This window comes from Ailuropoda melanoleuca, chromosome 8 (assembly GCF_002007445.2).
Source record: "Ailuropoda melanoleuca isolate Jingjing chromosome 8, ASM200744v2, whole genome shotgun sequence".
Taxonomy (NCBI): Eukaryota; Metazoa; Chordata; class Mammalia; order Carnivora; family Ursidae; genus Ailuropoda; species Ailuropoda melanoleuca.
The window spans coordinates 126,997,144-127,009,642 of NC_048225.1; the positions used below are offsets into that span (position 1 = coordinate 126,997,144).

The 12,499-nt window shown below is 62.9% G+C and overlaps 1 protein-coding gene across 1 annotated transcript in view; it reads left to right on the top strand.

Annotated features, from left to right (window-relative positions):
• ARHGEF11 (Rho guanine nucleotide exchange factor 11) overlaps positions 1–12,477 on the top strand; it is a 50,723-nt gene extending 38,246 nt beyond the window's left edge. Inside the window, 18 exon segments of the mRNA XM_034667400.1 lie at positions 152–181; positions 2,232–2,358; positions 4,625–4,804; positions 4,877–4,924; positions 5,091–5,278; positions 5,509–5,644; positions 5,646–5,653; positions 5,929–6,008; positions 6,114–6,239; positions 6,689–6,806; positions 7,499–7,677; positions 8,026–8,101; positions 8,254–8,421; positions 8,837–8,927; positions 9,531–9,656; positions 9,972–10,033; positions 10,855–11,070; positions 11,315–12,477. Coding sequence (XP_034523291.1) covers positions 152–181; positions 2,232–2,358; positions 4,625–4,804; positions 4,877–4,924; positions 5,091–5,278; positions 5,509–5,644; positions 5,646–5,653; positions 5,929–6,008; positions 6,114–6,239; positions 6,689–6,806; positions 7,499–7,677; positions 8,026–8,101; positions 8,254–8,421; positions 8,837–8,927; positions 9,531–9,656; positions 9,972–10,033; positions 10,855–11,070; positions 11,315–11,895 — 2,540 coding nt within the window. The 3' untranslated portion in view covers positions 11,896–12,477.
• The last annotated feature ends 22 nt before the right edge of the window (positions 12,478–12,499 follow it).

The window sequence follows — 12,499 nt, forward strand, 5'->3', positions numbered from 1 at the left end:
GGGGGGTTTGGTGGGGGGCCTTTCCTTGATCAGTCCTGAGTTTTATCCACTACCTTTTCATTTTCCAACTTGATGTAAGTTTTGTTTTGAGTCTTGAAACGTTAATTTGAATTTTCATGGTTTGCTTTTGTTTTTGTTTGTTTTCTTTTAGCATTTCATATTCCCTTGTCCCCTGTGGAAGGTAAAAGGACCATTTTCTGTGGGTTTTTCTTTGCTTTAGCTTTGAGTTTCCATCTTTCAAGTCTGTGTCTCCTCTCCCTGTCCGTCCCCTCCTCCGTCCGTCCATCCCTGTCGCTCCAGCAGCCCTGTGACACGGCCCTCCCCGGGGCGCTGCTCCTTCCCTCCCTCCCAACTCGGGGAACAGGCTCCGGAAGTCCAGGCTCTGTGTGCACACAGGAGGCCACGTGCCACACAAGCTCCTTGGGGTCTTGTTTCCATTGAAATAATAACAAAAATCGTCATTTTTGAGGGTTATGTGGGCTTTCTTTAGTAGACAGTGGGTCTCTAATGGTTCTTTGGGGCCTTTTACTGCCTGTTACCTGCTCTGCCTAAGCCGTCTGGCATGACCCCTCCCTGCCCCTGACTCTGAACTTGGACAGTCACTGCAGCGGTCAGAGAGAATGCCCCCACCACACGTGTTAGAGAGCCTCGGTGTCGCTTAGGCTCTGTGCACGGAAAATCACATCCTCCGCGTCAACCCCAAGAGGCTGAGCGCCTCCAGGCGGGTGAGCGCAGGTGCCGTGGCTATGGCCCCTGCGAATACAGTCTCGTGACTGGTGGTATCTAGTTCTGCGGTGGGGCTGTGGGGAGAGAGCTGTGGGACGCAATCCGGAAATTGTCTAGTCGCTAGAAATCATTCTATGTAAAGTGACAGTTAAAAATAATGATTTTGCAAAATTACTTCAATGTTTTAAATTTCTAGACCCGTTATGCTGCTTTAAAGAAGAAAAATATAAAAATTCTGAGAAAAGGTCTGTAAAACAGTAGAAAAATTAAAGAACGGTCCTTACCCCCAGGCCCTTTGTTCTTTCCACACACGGCTCCTCCCATCCGCCCTGCCCAAGAGCAAGTCGCCCCCGGAGCGTCCACCAGCCCCACAAGCTAGAGCTTCCCACGGCAGTTTAATGATTGGGTTTGGGGTTCTCGAGTTCCTGGGACATCAGCAAAGTCTGGATCCACATCTAGACTGCACCCCCCCAGCGGCAGACGCCCCAGCACTGACCGTTTGGGGTCCTCGGCTGCCACCCTGATGAGCAGCGACCACATCTGATTGTTAGTAACACGGAGTTTCCTTCTCTTTCGTTTCACTGTCATCCTGAGAACAGAGGACACCAGTGAAAATTGGGCCCGTTTTAACAAACTGTGCTCCTTCCTGCCTGTTTTTTCCCGTTACCCTGACTGAGCTATGCCGGCTCCCAGACCGCCTGTCCCTCATCACAGGGTGCAGCTACATGCCGAGGACACATGGCCCACGGGAGGGGAGCAGGGGCTCAGCCGGATGGCCGCCTGTCCCAGGGTGTTCTCGGGCCCCATGCTGTCGCCCCGCGGTGCAGCTCGGGCTGTGGCTGTGTAGCAGACCCTGAGACAGGCAGCTGTGACCCTGTTCCCCAGAGCAGGGGTGACAGTAGCAGCCGCTTGTCCGAACACATCCCCACAGCCCCCTCTTATGCGGCCCTGGGAGGCTGTTACCCCAGCTCCACCTGAAGGAAATTAGTTCTTCTGCTCCCCAGGCCTGGACACTTTCTTACGAAACCCAAGTTTAGCTGTTTGGGGAGATTTATACATTTTCATAGGCGGGACTCTGGTTAGTGTGGGTAGGATCAGGGTCTCGCCCGCCTCCCGGCCCCTCTTGTGCTGCTGTCAGTGTCAGGCCGATTGGCCCCAGGCACCCAGCTCCTGCTCTGAAGTCACAGGAGCCGAGCTCAGGGTCTGAGGAGGGGAGCCCATCTGCGGGGCACCACACGAGCCTTTTGACTTTCTTACCTGTCCTATTTCTTTGAACAAGGAGCACGTGAGAGAGAGAGAGGACCACCCGTGCCGCACTGCATATTAGCGGCAGGGACCAGGACTAGGCCAGAGGACTCACGCCGCGTCTCCCGGTTCTTACCCCAGGGCTGCTGTCATCCGTGCTTGCTCATTGCTCTGTCTTCTGGGCTAGGCGGGAGCGAGGGTTCTGGGCCACCATCCCTGAGCAGAAAGCAGAGTGCCCTTCATTATCTTTCTGCTTCCAGTCAAACCAGGCAACGTGAGGAACATCATTCAGCACTTTGAGAACAACCAGCCGTATGACGCCCCGGAGCCTGGGACGCAGCGGCTCTCCACAGGAAGCTTCCCTGAGGACCTGCTGGAGAGCGACAGGTACGAGGGGCCACGTGGCGCTGGCCACCTCCCCAAGGAGGGGAGCCCGGGCAGGGTCTGCAGCCAGCGTTGGTCCCCGCTGCCTCGCCCACTCCCCGAGGCCGTAAGGTTCGCACTGCAGAACTCGAGCCGCTCCCTCAACCTCCCCGCCTGGGCATCCCCAGGAAGAGACTGGCTAGAGCCGTGCCTCTGACAGCCCAGCCCAGGGACGGCTTGCCCTTAACGTTTCCTCTGGACTGACCCTGGGCTACTCAGCAGCGTGCATCCCAAGAATGATCTAGAGGCTGAAATAGAGCAGCTAATCTGGACACCGTAGGTGACAAGGCGAGAGAAGACCGTGGGGCGGGGTGGCAGGGGGAGGTTCTGGGAAATAGCGAGGTCGCGCGGAGACGGTCGAGGGCGCCTGTGAGGAAGAGCGCTGGAGGTGGGTTCTGCCACCTCAGAGCAAACCGCTCTCTTCCTCTGAAGAACAAAGGGGGTCTGCAAGCATGTTCTCCGCCTTGGCCAGGTTTAATGAGAACCCTTCTCTGGCTGGAGACATACTCTTGGCCTTGCTCTCAGCTGCGGTGTGACAGCCGCACGTCGTGTCTCAGACTCTCCAGCCAGCGCTTAGTGAAAACCACCTGTGGTCGGGAAGCTCTGTGCACAGCCCTAGTGAGAGGAATGGAGCAAGGGACAGAAATAACACGCGTGTGCACCCGAGGCTGAGCCCCCAGTCACCAGGGAGCAGCCTGGGTAGTCAGACCGTTGGCACACCATGAGTCCGCCACTCCCGCTCGCGTGCGGGGCTACTCCTGTCTGTGGTAAGCCTCTAGGCTTCGTATGCGCGGAGAGACTGCCGTAGCGAGAACTGACGGAGACTTAAGGGAAGAGGAAGGTTACATTTGTCTTGAGCAGGGAGATTGAGTTCTAATATTAGCGGGTGAACCGAATGTATAAAGTACATGACGTGTAAGCCTGACGTCACGGGTGCATTAAACGAACAAGGTTACGTAGATGTAATACCCACATTTTGAGAATAAGCTGAGACCTTTTGCAAAGTGTGTTCTGGAAGTTGCCCTGAGGCACGCACTCTCTCAGCAGCACAGTGGGGCACAGGTGGGCCGATGGAAGGAGCCCCCGGTTCCAGAAGACAGTATTCTAGGGCCTGGGGGCCAGAGGTGGGTGTTACTCGCCCGTGGGGACCAGGAGGAAGGTGTTCAGCTCAGGAGCCTCGCGGGGCAGCTTGTCCCTGTGCTCGGGGCCCGCAGGGCGACACTGACGAGGGCGCTGTTGGCGGGCTCCGTCGGAGGCGCTCCAGCAGACCGCGGCGTGTTCTGGGGACCCGCTGGCCACGGGGTTCTAACCGTCTGGACCCAAGGGGCGGCTCCAGTTGGGTCCATGGCAGTTGAGAGAGACGCAATCAGTGGGGACGGAGCCTCCTGCCTCCTTGTCTTCAGCCTGCTGTGCTGCCAAGAGCTGCCCTCACTTCCAGGCCGTCCGCGCTCCTCACCGCAGGGCCATGTGTGGATGAGTGATGGTGGCAGCGGGGCCACACGGGAGGCACCATTCTGGGGCAGCCAGGGGTCAGAGATGCCAGCTGTCTCCGTGCTCGTGTGCCGTAGGACACAGAAAAGAGCAACACCAGCCGTCAGCCTCCCCAGGCCCACAGACGCACAGCGGCCAACCGTGGCTGCCAGGGGCCACTTCCTGCCAGTCGGGAGCCAGGCCCTCCCGAGCCCGCCTGCCCCCAGGAGGGGAAGTGGAAGTGAGAAAGTGTGTTACGAGATAGGAACGGGAGACCCCGTGCCACAGCTGGAGCGGGAGCCCAGCGGCAGATAGACTTTCGGCCAGGCCTGCCTGTGGGGAGGCCAGCATGAGTGTGAGAGGGTAGCCCCTATGCCGCCCTGGTGGAAAATCCTATGAAAGGAGAGCGCAGCCTCCAGCAGAGTCTGCGGTGGGAGCTGACCTGCTCCAGAGAGGGACTGGCCCCCACACGGCCCAGGAGCAGGTCCTCTCGTGTGCACAGCTGTCCCGGCAGGTGTGGGGTCTTCACGTCCGCACACAGCACGAGTCTATCTGTTGGTCCCGGATTTCACCTTCCAAGTGGCTCCCAGGGAGGGTGAGAGGCGTAGCAGGGGCAGGAGATTGATTGTGGGGCAGCAGCGGGAGCTGTCACTGGGACATTCGGGCCCTGGAGGGGCGAGGGGAGGACCCCTGAGTCAGGGCAGGAGATAAAAGCCGTCCAGGCTGTAAGACCCTGGGGTCTCTTGCCCTGCTCCCCCAGCTCACGCTCAGAGATCCGCCTGGGCCGCTCTGAGAGCCTGAAGGGCCGGGAGGAGCTGAAGCGGTCCCGGAAGGCAGAGAACGTGCCCCGCTCTCGCAGTGACGTGGATATGGACGCGGCCGCAGAGGCTGCCCGCCTCCACCAGTCAGCCTCGTCCTCTGCCTCCAGCCTCTCCACCAGGTGGGCAAGGCTGGGCATCTCAGGGCTGGGGCTGGGGGGCAGCGGGTGCTGAGAGCTGACTTCTCTCCACAGGTCTCTGGAGAACCCAACCCCTCCCTTCACCCCCAAAATGGGCCGCAGGTGAGTGTGGTGCCCCAGCCCGGAACGGCTGCTCGGGTGTGCTTCTCATCTCCATAGCTGCTGGTTTCCCGCGGGCACGGAGGGGTGGGGGGACCGAGCGGGAGGGACAAAGCCCTCGTAAGCGTCCTTCCTCCTGGTGAAGCTGCCCCTGCCCCTCTTCCCCCAGGAGCATCGAGTCCCCCAGCCTGGGGTTCTGCACAGACGCCCTCCTCCCCCACCTCCTAGAGGACGATCTGGGCCAGCTCTCGGACCTGGAGCCAGAGCCGGATGCCCAGAACTGGCAGCACACGGTGGGCAAGGACGTGGTGGCCGGGCTAAGCCAGAGGGAGATTGACCGGCAGGAGGTCATCAATGGTGAGGACGTGCATCTCGCACTTGGGTGGGGAGTACGTCGGGCAGCGCCCCAGGGATAGGACCAGGTCCGTGTCACCGTTTCTGTCCTGGGGGTGGCGGAAGTTGCCAGACATTTGGACTTCGGCACTCGACTGCTCAGAAGTGAGGTGGTTTGGTGATGGTTGTCACTTTGGATACTTGCTGACCTCTCCTGCTTTGTCTTCCTCCCGTCCCGGGACCACCCTGCTCAGAGCTGTTTGTGACGGAAGCCTCCCATCTGCGCACGCTCCGGGTCCTGGACCTGATCTTCTACCAGCGGATGAAGAAGGAGAACCTGATGCCCCGGGAGGAGCTGGCCCGGCTCTTCCCCAACCTGCCCGAGCTCATCGATCCATAGTGAGAGGCCCGTCCTCCCCGACTGCTGTCCCCCCTGCACACATTCCCACTCCGGCTAGCCTTCAGGTCGCCGTCCCTGGTCCGCCCCCATGCCAGGGCCTCCCTGAGCAGATGATCTCCCTGGCTGAGAACTTGATGTACGCCCAGAAACCAGCATTCCCCTTGCCCCATACCCTTCCCCCCGTCACTGCTTCCACAAGCCCCCCGCTGCGGTCACAGAGGGTCCGGCCGCGCAGCTCCACCCCAGGCCTCTGTGTCCCTTCTCTCCATCCCAGATTCCTGGTGCGAGGCCATGAGGAGGCTCCGAGAGGAGGGCCCCATTATCAGAGACATCGGTGACGTCATGCTGGCTCGGGTATGCCGGGAGGAGACGGGTCCCCTTTCCCGCGGCGGCGGGAGTGGCGGAGGAGGGCCCGGGGGGGCAGGGGTGCGACGCCTGGGTGGTGTCCCTGTGCCACAGTTTGACGGCCCCGGCCGGGAGGAGCTCCAGCAGGTGGCTGCCCAGTTCTGCTCCTATCAGTCCATCGCCCTGGGGCTCATCAAGACCAAGCAGCGCAAGGAGAGCCGCTTCCAGCTCTTCATGCAGGTGCGTGCGCGGCGGGAGGGTGAGCCGGGCCCCCGGAGAGCTCCTCCACTGCCCTCCCGGCGCCCGCGGCAGGCGTGCTGGCCTCTCCTCTGCCCCCACCCGCGCCCCACACCGCCTCCTTAGAAACATGGCCCGTGCTCGCTCTCAAGACAGGCCGGCTCTCCCTGAAAGGAACCCCGATCACAGTCAGAAGGCCCAGTTCACCTCCTGGTACCTGTGGGCACATAGGCGGTCCACGTCCTTGTCCGTAGAGCGGGCACGGCAGCTGCTCGGCGCAGTCTGTCTGGCCAGGCCCTTCCTGGAGTTCTCTCCCTGCCCCCACCCACCTTCCCCCAAATATTTAAGGGATCAGGACCCACTTGGGATCGTCACGCCCATCCGGGCCCTGAGCCCGTCAGCCGGCTCCCGACTGGGCTGAGCGCTCTCCGTCCGCGCCCCCTTCCGTCCAGGAGGCCGAGAGTCACCCCCGGTGCCGGCGGCTGCAGTTCAGGGACCTCATCGTGTCCGAGATGCAACGGCTCACCAAGTACCCGCTGCTGCTGGAGAGCGTCCTCAAGCACACGGAGGGTAGGGCGCAGGGGCATGGCTCCTCACACTGCGTTCTCGCACTGCCCTGTCCGTGACCGTCGCAAGACTTTTCTGGTCTTCAGGGTCTTCACCCTTGCCTTGTTAGGGTCCGTCACAAAGAAAGTGATTATAACTGCGTTTTGGGGAGAATCAGGTGTTCAGCCACGGGAGGAAGGAAGGGTCGCCTCCAGCCCGCATGGGACTTCGGTGCAAATCTGAGGGAAGCGTCTGGGTGCACACAGGGTTGGCATGGGGACCCCGCTGTGACCAGGCTCCCCCACCAGGGCCGAGGCACACGCAGCGCCCGTCCGTTCCCCTGCTGGACGCCTCTATGTGGTGCACGAAAGGAAAGCCCCCTGGGGTCCCGGGCATCCCTCCATGCCCTCAGATTTGGGGCGTTGGGGTCCAGATATGGAGTGGCACCCCGGAGGCCATCATTGCCCCCGGCCAGTCCCTGACCCTCCCCACGTCCACGGAGCGGGCTGTGGTCCAGGCGGCAGTTCCCAAGGGCCGCCAGTGTCTCCAGGGAGCAGCGGTCTGAAACCAAGGACCCTCAGTGGCAGGGACCCTTACGTTTGAGGTTCTCTGGCAAGGGCAGCGCCGCTGTGCCCATGCCTGGCGGCTTGCCAGGCGCACCATCTTCCAGCAGGCTTCTCAGGAGCCCCTCACTGCCACCTCTGCTCCATCGGCAGGTGGCACCGCCGAGCATGAGAAGCTCTGCCGGGCGCGGGACCAGTGCCGGGAAATCCTCAAGTATGTGAACGAGGCGGTGAAGCAGACGGAGAACCGGCACCGACTGGAGGGCTACCAGAAACGCCTGGACACCACGTCCCTGGAGAGGGCCAGCAACCCCCTGGCAGCAGAGTTCAAGGTGGGAGGCACAGCACAGCCAGCCCCCCACACACACTTGGGGCATCCTGGGGAGCAGAGCCGGGACCTGGAGGGACTCAGAGTGGGCAGCGTGGGCCGGTCTAGGATGGGGTGCCCTGGCGGGACCCCATGCATACCCAGGGCTGGACGCTGGAAACTGAGGTGCTGGGGAGGGAATAGGACGGGGTCGGGTGCAGAGAGGCGCCGGTCCTGCCTGTGCCCTATGGGAGCGTCAGAGCAAAGACCGCCCCCTGTTGGCCGCTGGCCCTCGGCTCCTCCACGGGGCATCTGTCGCATAGGCGGTTCTCACACGTGGTTGAAGAAATGAACGAACGGTGTCTCCCTGCAGAGCCTGGATCTTACAGCCAGAAGGATGGTCCATGAGGGGCCCCTGACCTGGAGAATCAGCAAGGATAAGAGCTTGGGTAGGTGTCCGGGAACTGGGGCGCACACCCAGGGGGCCGGCGTGGGGTCCCGGGGGGTGGGGAGGGAGCAGCCGGCCTCTACAGCCTCTGGCCCCGTGTTGCCCGGGGGGCCGGGTGGGCAGACGGGGCTCCTGATGGTGCGTCGCCCGCAGACCTGCACGTGCTGCTGCTGGAGGATCTCCTGGTGCTGCTGCAGAAGCAGGATGAGAAGCTGCTGCTCAAGTGTCACAGCAAGACGGCCGCAGGCTCCGCGGACAGCAAGCAGACCTTCAGCCCTGTCCTCAAGCTCAACGCCGTGCTCATCCGCTCCGTGGCCACAGGTAGCAGCCGGGCCGCACTGCCCACCTGCCCGCCACGCCCTGAGCCCGAGTGCGTGGCCCGGGATGGGCCGGGGACAGAGGCGGCTGCAGGAGAAGCCCAGTGTCTGCAGGGAAGGGCCCTGGGCTCACTCTCTTGTCTCTTCCTCGGAGCCGTGCCTGCCCTGCCTCCAGGGCTCGCAGACGGGGACGGGAGACGAAGCCCCTGACACTCCAGCCCTTGCTGTTAAGACCAGAGGGAGGGGGACGGCTGTGAAGGGGACGCGCGTGTGCCCATCCCGGCAGTGGGCCCCGCGTGCTCCGCTCACCCAGTGCGCATCCTGCCGCGGTCGTCCTCCCGAGTCGGGGTCAGAGCTCCAAGGCTGCTGTCAGCCTCTGCCGGCCCCGTGCCAACCCTCTCCCCTCCTCCCCCTCACAGACAAACGAGCCTTCTTCATCATCTGCACCTCGGAGCTGGGCCCCCCCCAGATCTATGAGCTGGTGGCACTGACGTCGTCAGACAAGAACACGTGAGAATTGAGGGGCCATGCATAGCCGCTGTCCCCTTGGGGCCAGGGCGGTGTGTATGAGCAGGGCACCACAAGTGGGGCGCAGGCCAGCAGGGACAGGGCAGCCGCAGGGGGCTCCAGGGCCACCGTCCTTACCCAAGCCCAGTGTTACCAGCGCTCCTTCTTGTTCTCGCTTCTTCCCGCTCCCGGCCCTCGGGGTCTTCTTTCCCCTCTAAGCTCCCTCCATCCATGCACTCTTGGCAGACGCCCGCCCCCAAGGCCGTCGCCCACCCACCCTGTGTTCCCTCGTGGCGCCCGACGAGGTGGCGTGACTTAGAGCACAGACAGGTTGAGTCAGATGGCGTCTCCTTGTCAGACTCCCCCGTAGAGGGTGGGTCTTGCCGCCTCTTGGCTGTTGTGTGCAGGAAGCAGGCAGCGAGACGGTGCTTAGCGCAGAGCACAGCAGAAGGCCAGTGTTCCGTGGCACGTGGCTGCCAGTCCTGCGCCGCCACAGGAGCCGCCGGGTGGCTGGGGGAGGGAGGGGTGCCAGCAGGTGGCTGGCGGTGGGGGCGCACCCCAGCCTCGTTCTCACCACCAGCCCTCTCTGCTCCTGCCGAGCCACAGGTGGATGGAGCTCTTGGAGGAGGCCGTGCGGAACGCCACCCGGCGCCCGGGAGCTGCCCCTGCACTCGCCCATCCCCCGCCCCTGGGCGCCCGGGAGCCAGCGCAGCAGAGCCCCACCCCCAGCAGGTGCTCACCCGCAGGCCCACTCATGCCCACTGTGGGCCAGCTGTTTGCTTCCTCTGAAGCATTCACACCCTTCTCCTCTGTCCCGGCTGTCCTGGAGACCACGCCTGAGGTGGGGTGCGGAGTGTACAGCCGGCTGGCATCCACCCTCCCCCCCCAGGTTGCCAACCGAGGGCAGGTGCCAAAGCCTCACACCTCCCTTTTCAGACCCGCCTTTGCTGTGCATTTCAGGAGGCCAGGGGGCACCCGAGACCTCCCCACTCCTGGCTGGCCCAGAGTCAGAACCCGCCGGGTGACCTCTGGTGCTTTCTTCCTCAGGGTCCGGCTGGATGGCTCAGAAGTGTTCCACAGTGAACCAGAGCCCGGGGAGCTGCCCGGAGGTATGTCCTCTGAACTGTCTTTGTGGGAACCCCCAGTCCTGTGTCAGTAGCACAGCTCGGGAGGTGATAGGAGAGGCCGTCGGGGCCAAAAGTGTGACGTTTGGATAAGAACAGAGAAGTGAGTGAGAAGGGGGTCCAGGAGAGGCGAGAGAACAGAGCTGAGTGAGTGTAGACGAGCTCACTTGGAGGTTCTGACTTTGCTTCTCTGGGGACAGGTATTTAGCCGTGGAGGGAGAGGGGCAGTTGGGTAGTACCAGGGACCCCTGCTTCCTCCAGCTGGGCCTTTCCGTGGAGAATGACATGCCTGTGGGACACCGTTCCTAGGACAGGGCTGGCAGGAGGCGAGGGGTCCCACACGAGAATCTCATTGAGAGTTTCTCTGGGGAAGAACGTAGGACCCTGGGTTTAGAGAGAAATCTCCTGGCAGGCTCCTTGTCTGGGTCCCTTTTCTCCCTCCTCCGGGTCTGTCCAGGCGTGCCTTCTCTGGTTCTCTGCGGTGTAAACGGCGCTCCTGCCCACCCCCGCCCCCAGCCTGCGCTCTGCTGTCTTCTCTCCCACCGTGCTGCCCACCCGTGTTTCTCAGAGAGTTCGCTGGGTGCTGTGTTATTTCTGTGTGTCTCCACGCTAGAATTTAAGCTGCGCGTGGGCGGGGATCTTTGTCTTACCACCGGTGTATGCTGTCTGGCCGTCGTAGGCACTCAGTAGACATCCGTGGAATGACTCAGTCAAGGTTCTAGCCCCTCGAATCCAGAGCTGGGCGTGGGGTCAGCCCCCACATGCCTTCCCTCCCCCGCCTTACGCTGTTCTCCCATCCAAAGCAGGCACTGGGCCCCAGCAGAGGGTTGAGGGGAAGCACGCGGGCCTCCTAGACGATCCCGAGCAGGAAGGCAGCTTCGAGGGGGAGCTGGGTGCCCTGCCTCACCCCTCCGCATCCCTGGATGGAGAGAACAGGGGAGGCCGGACGAGAGACCCCATCCTCCTCCCCCTCCCCGGTCCTCTGTTCATGGAAGGGCTCGCTGACTCAGCCCTGGAAGACGGTGAGTGCCTGCCGGCCCCGGCGCCTGGCGGATACCCGCAGACTGCACCTGCCAGAGGGCCCTCCCTGCGCATGCGTGAGGAGAGACGGTGCCGAGACCGTGTGACACACCCCCCCCCGTCCCCACCCCCAGCTGCGCCTGTGACTGAGGCAGCTTCTCCCCGTTGGGAGTCGGGGAGGGGAGCAGCACCACCGCGCCATCTCCGGGCCCGTGCCGGGGAAGCCAGCGCCCTCTTTCCCTCCAGTGGAGAGCCTGCGGCACCTGATTCTGTGCGGCCTGCTGCCCGGTCGCCGCCCCGAAGCGCAGCCCGCCGGGGAGCCCGACGACGGCCTGACGCCTGCGCCTTCTCTCGGGAGCAGCAGCCGGCGCCCCGGGGACCCAAGCGCCCCAGGGCACGGCCCCCCCGGGGGTGAAGGGCTAGAGCAGGAGGACGTGGCTCTCCGTTCTCTGGAACAGCTGCCCCCACGGGCCAGGAATTCCGGGATCTGGGAGTCTCCCGAGCTGGACAGGAACCGAGAGGAAGAGGCTTTAAGCACCGAGGCGTCAGGAAGTTACAAAGTCGTGAGAAAAGGTAACGTACGTCGGGACATCCGCGTGGAGACGAGTCTTCCAGATGGCTCTTTACCCCGGAAGCCACGTGGGCAGGGGCTCGCGCGGGGTCCTGGCAGGAGTCGCTGGTGCCTCACAGATTGGGGTCGGACAGCCGAGCTTCAGAGCCCGTCCCCTAACGTCTGCATGACCCTTAACAAAATGCTGCGCCCCCCTCCGAACGTGACCATAGCACGAGGACGTCCGCACTGCCTGGCACAAGCCAGCTGTCCATGAGCGCTTCCGCTCGGAGTCCTCAGGAAACCATGTGGCTCTCCTCACACCTGATGCGGGCCGATGCTCACGGCCTCACCGAGGGCCCTCGCGGCACGGGGGTGCGTGGCGAGCCGACGTGGCGGGGGAGAGCACCCTGGCTTCGGGAGGCCATGGGCAGTGTCAAGCCCGAAGAGCAAAGAGCAGCTAGGATGGGGTTTCAGGATGGCTTTGGGCAGAGCCGTGAGCCTGAGGGACGGACGTCCCCGGAGCAGTGGGAGGAGGCCTGCAGGATGGAGTGAAGCGTGAAGCAGGTGCTCCGGCCCGGGGTGGGGTCCGTCCTTCGCTGCACTTCTCACCCTGTCTGCCCGAGGTCTGCCCCCTCTCCTGGTTTCTGGGACTGACCTTCCTTCTCTGCCCCTCGGTGAACTGGTGGATGGCTTCTCTGCAGCCCCCTGGGCATCTTCACTGCAATCTGTGTTCACTTTGTTGTCCCTTCTTTTTCTCCCCCTGCTGCCTTTGCCCTCCTTCCTGCGCCCCCTCCCCTTCCTGCTCCCCCTCTCCTCCTCTGCCCCCCTTCCTTGCTCTCCTCCCCTTCGGTGCTCCCCCTCCCCTGCCCCCTTCCCCT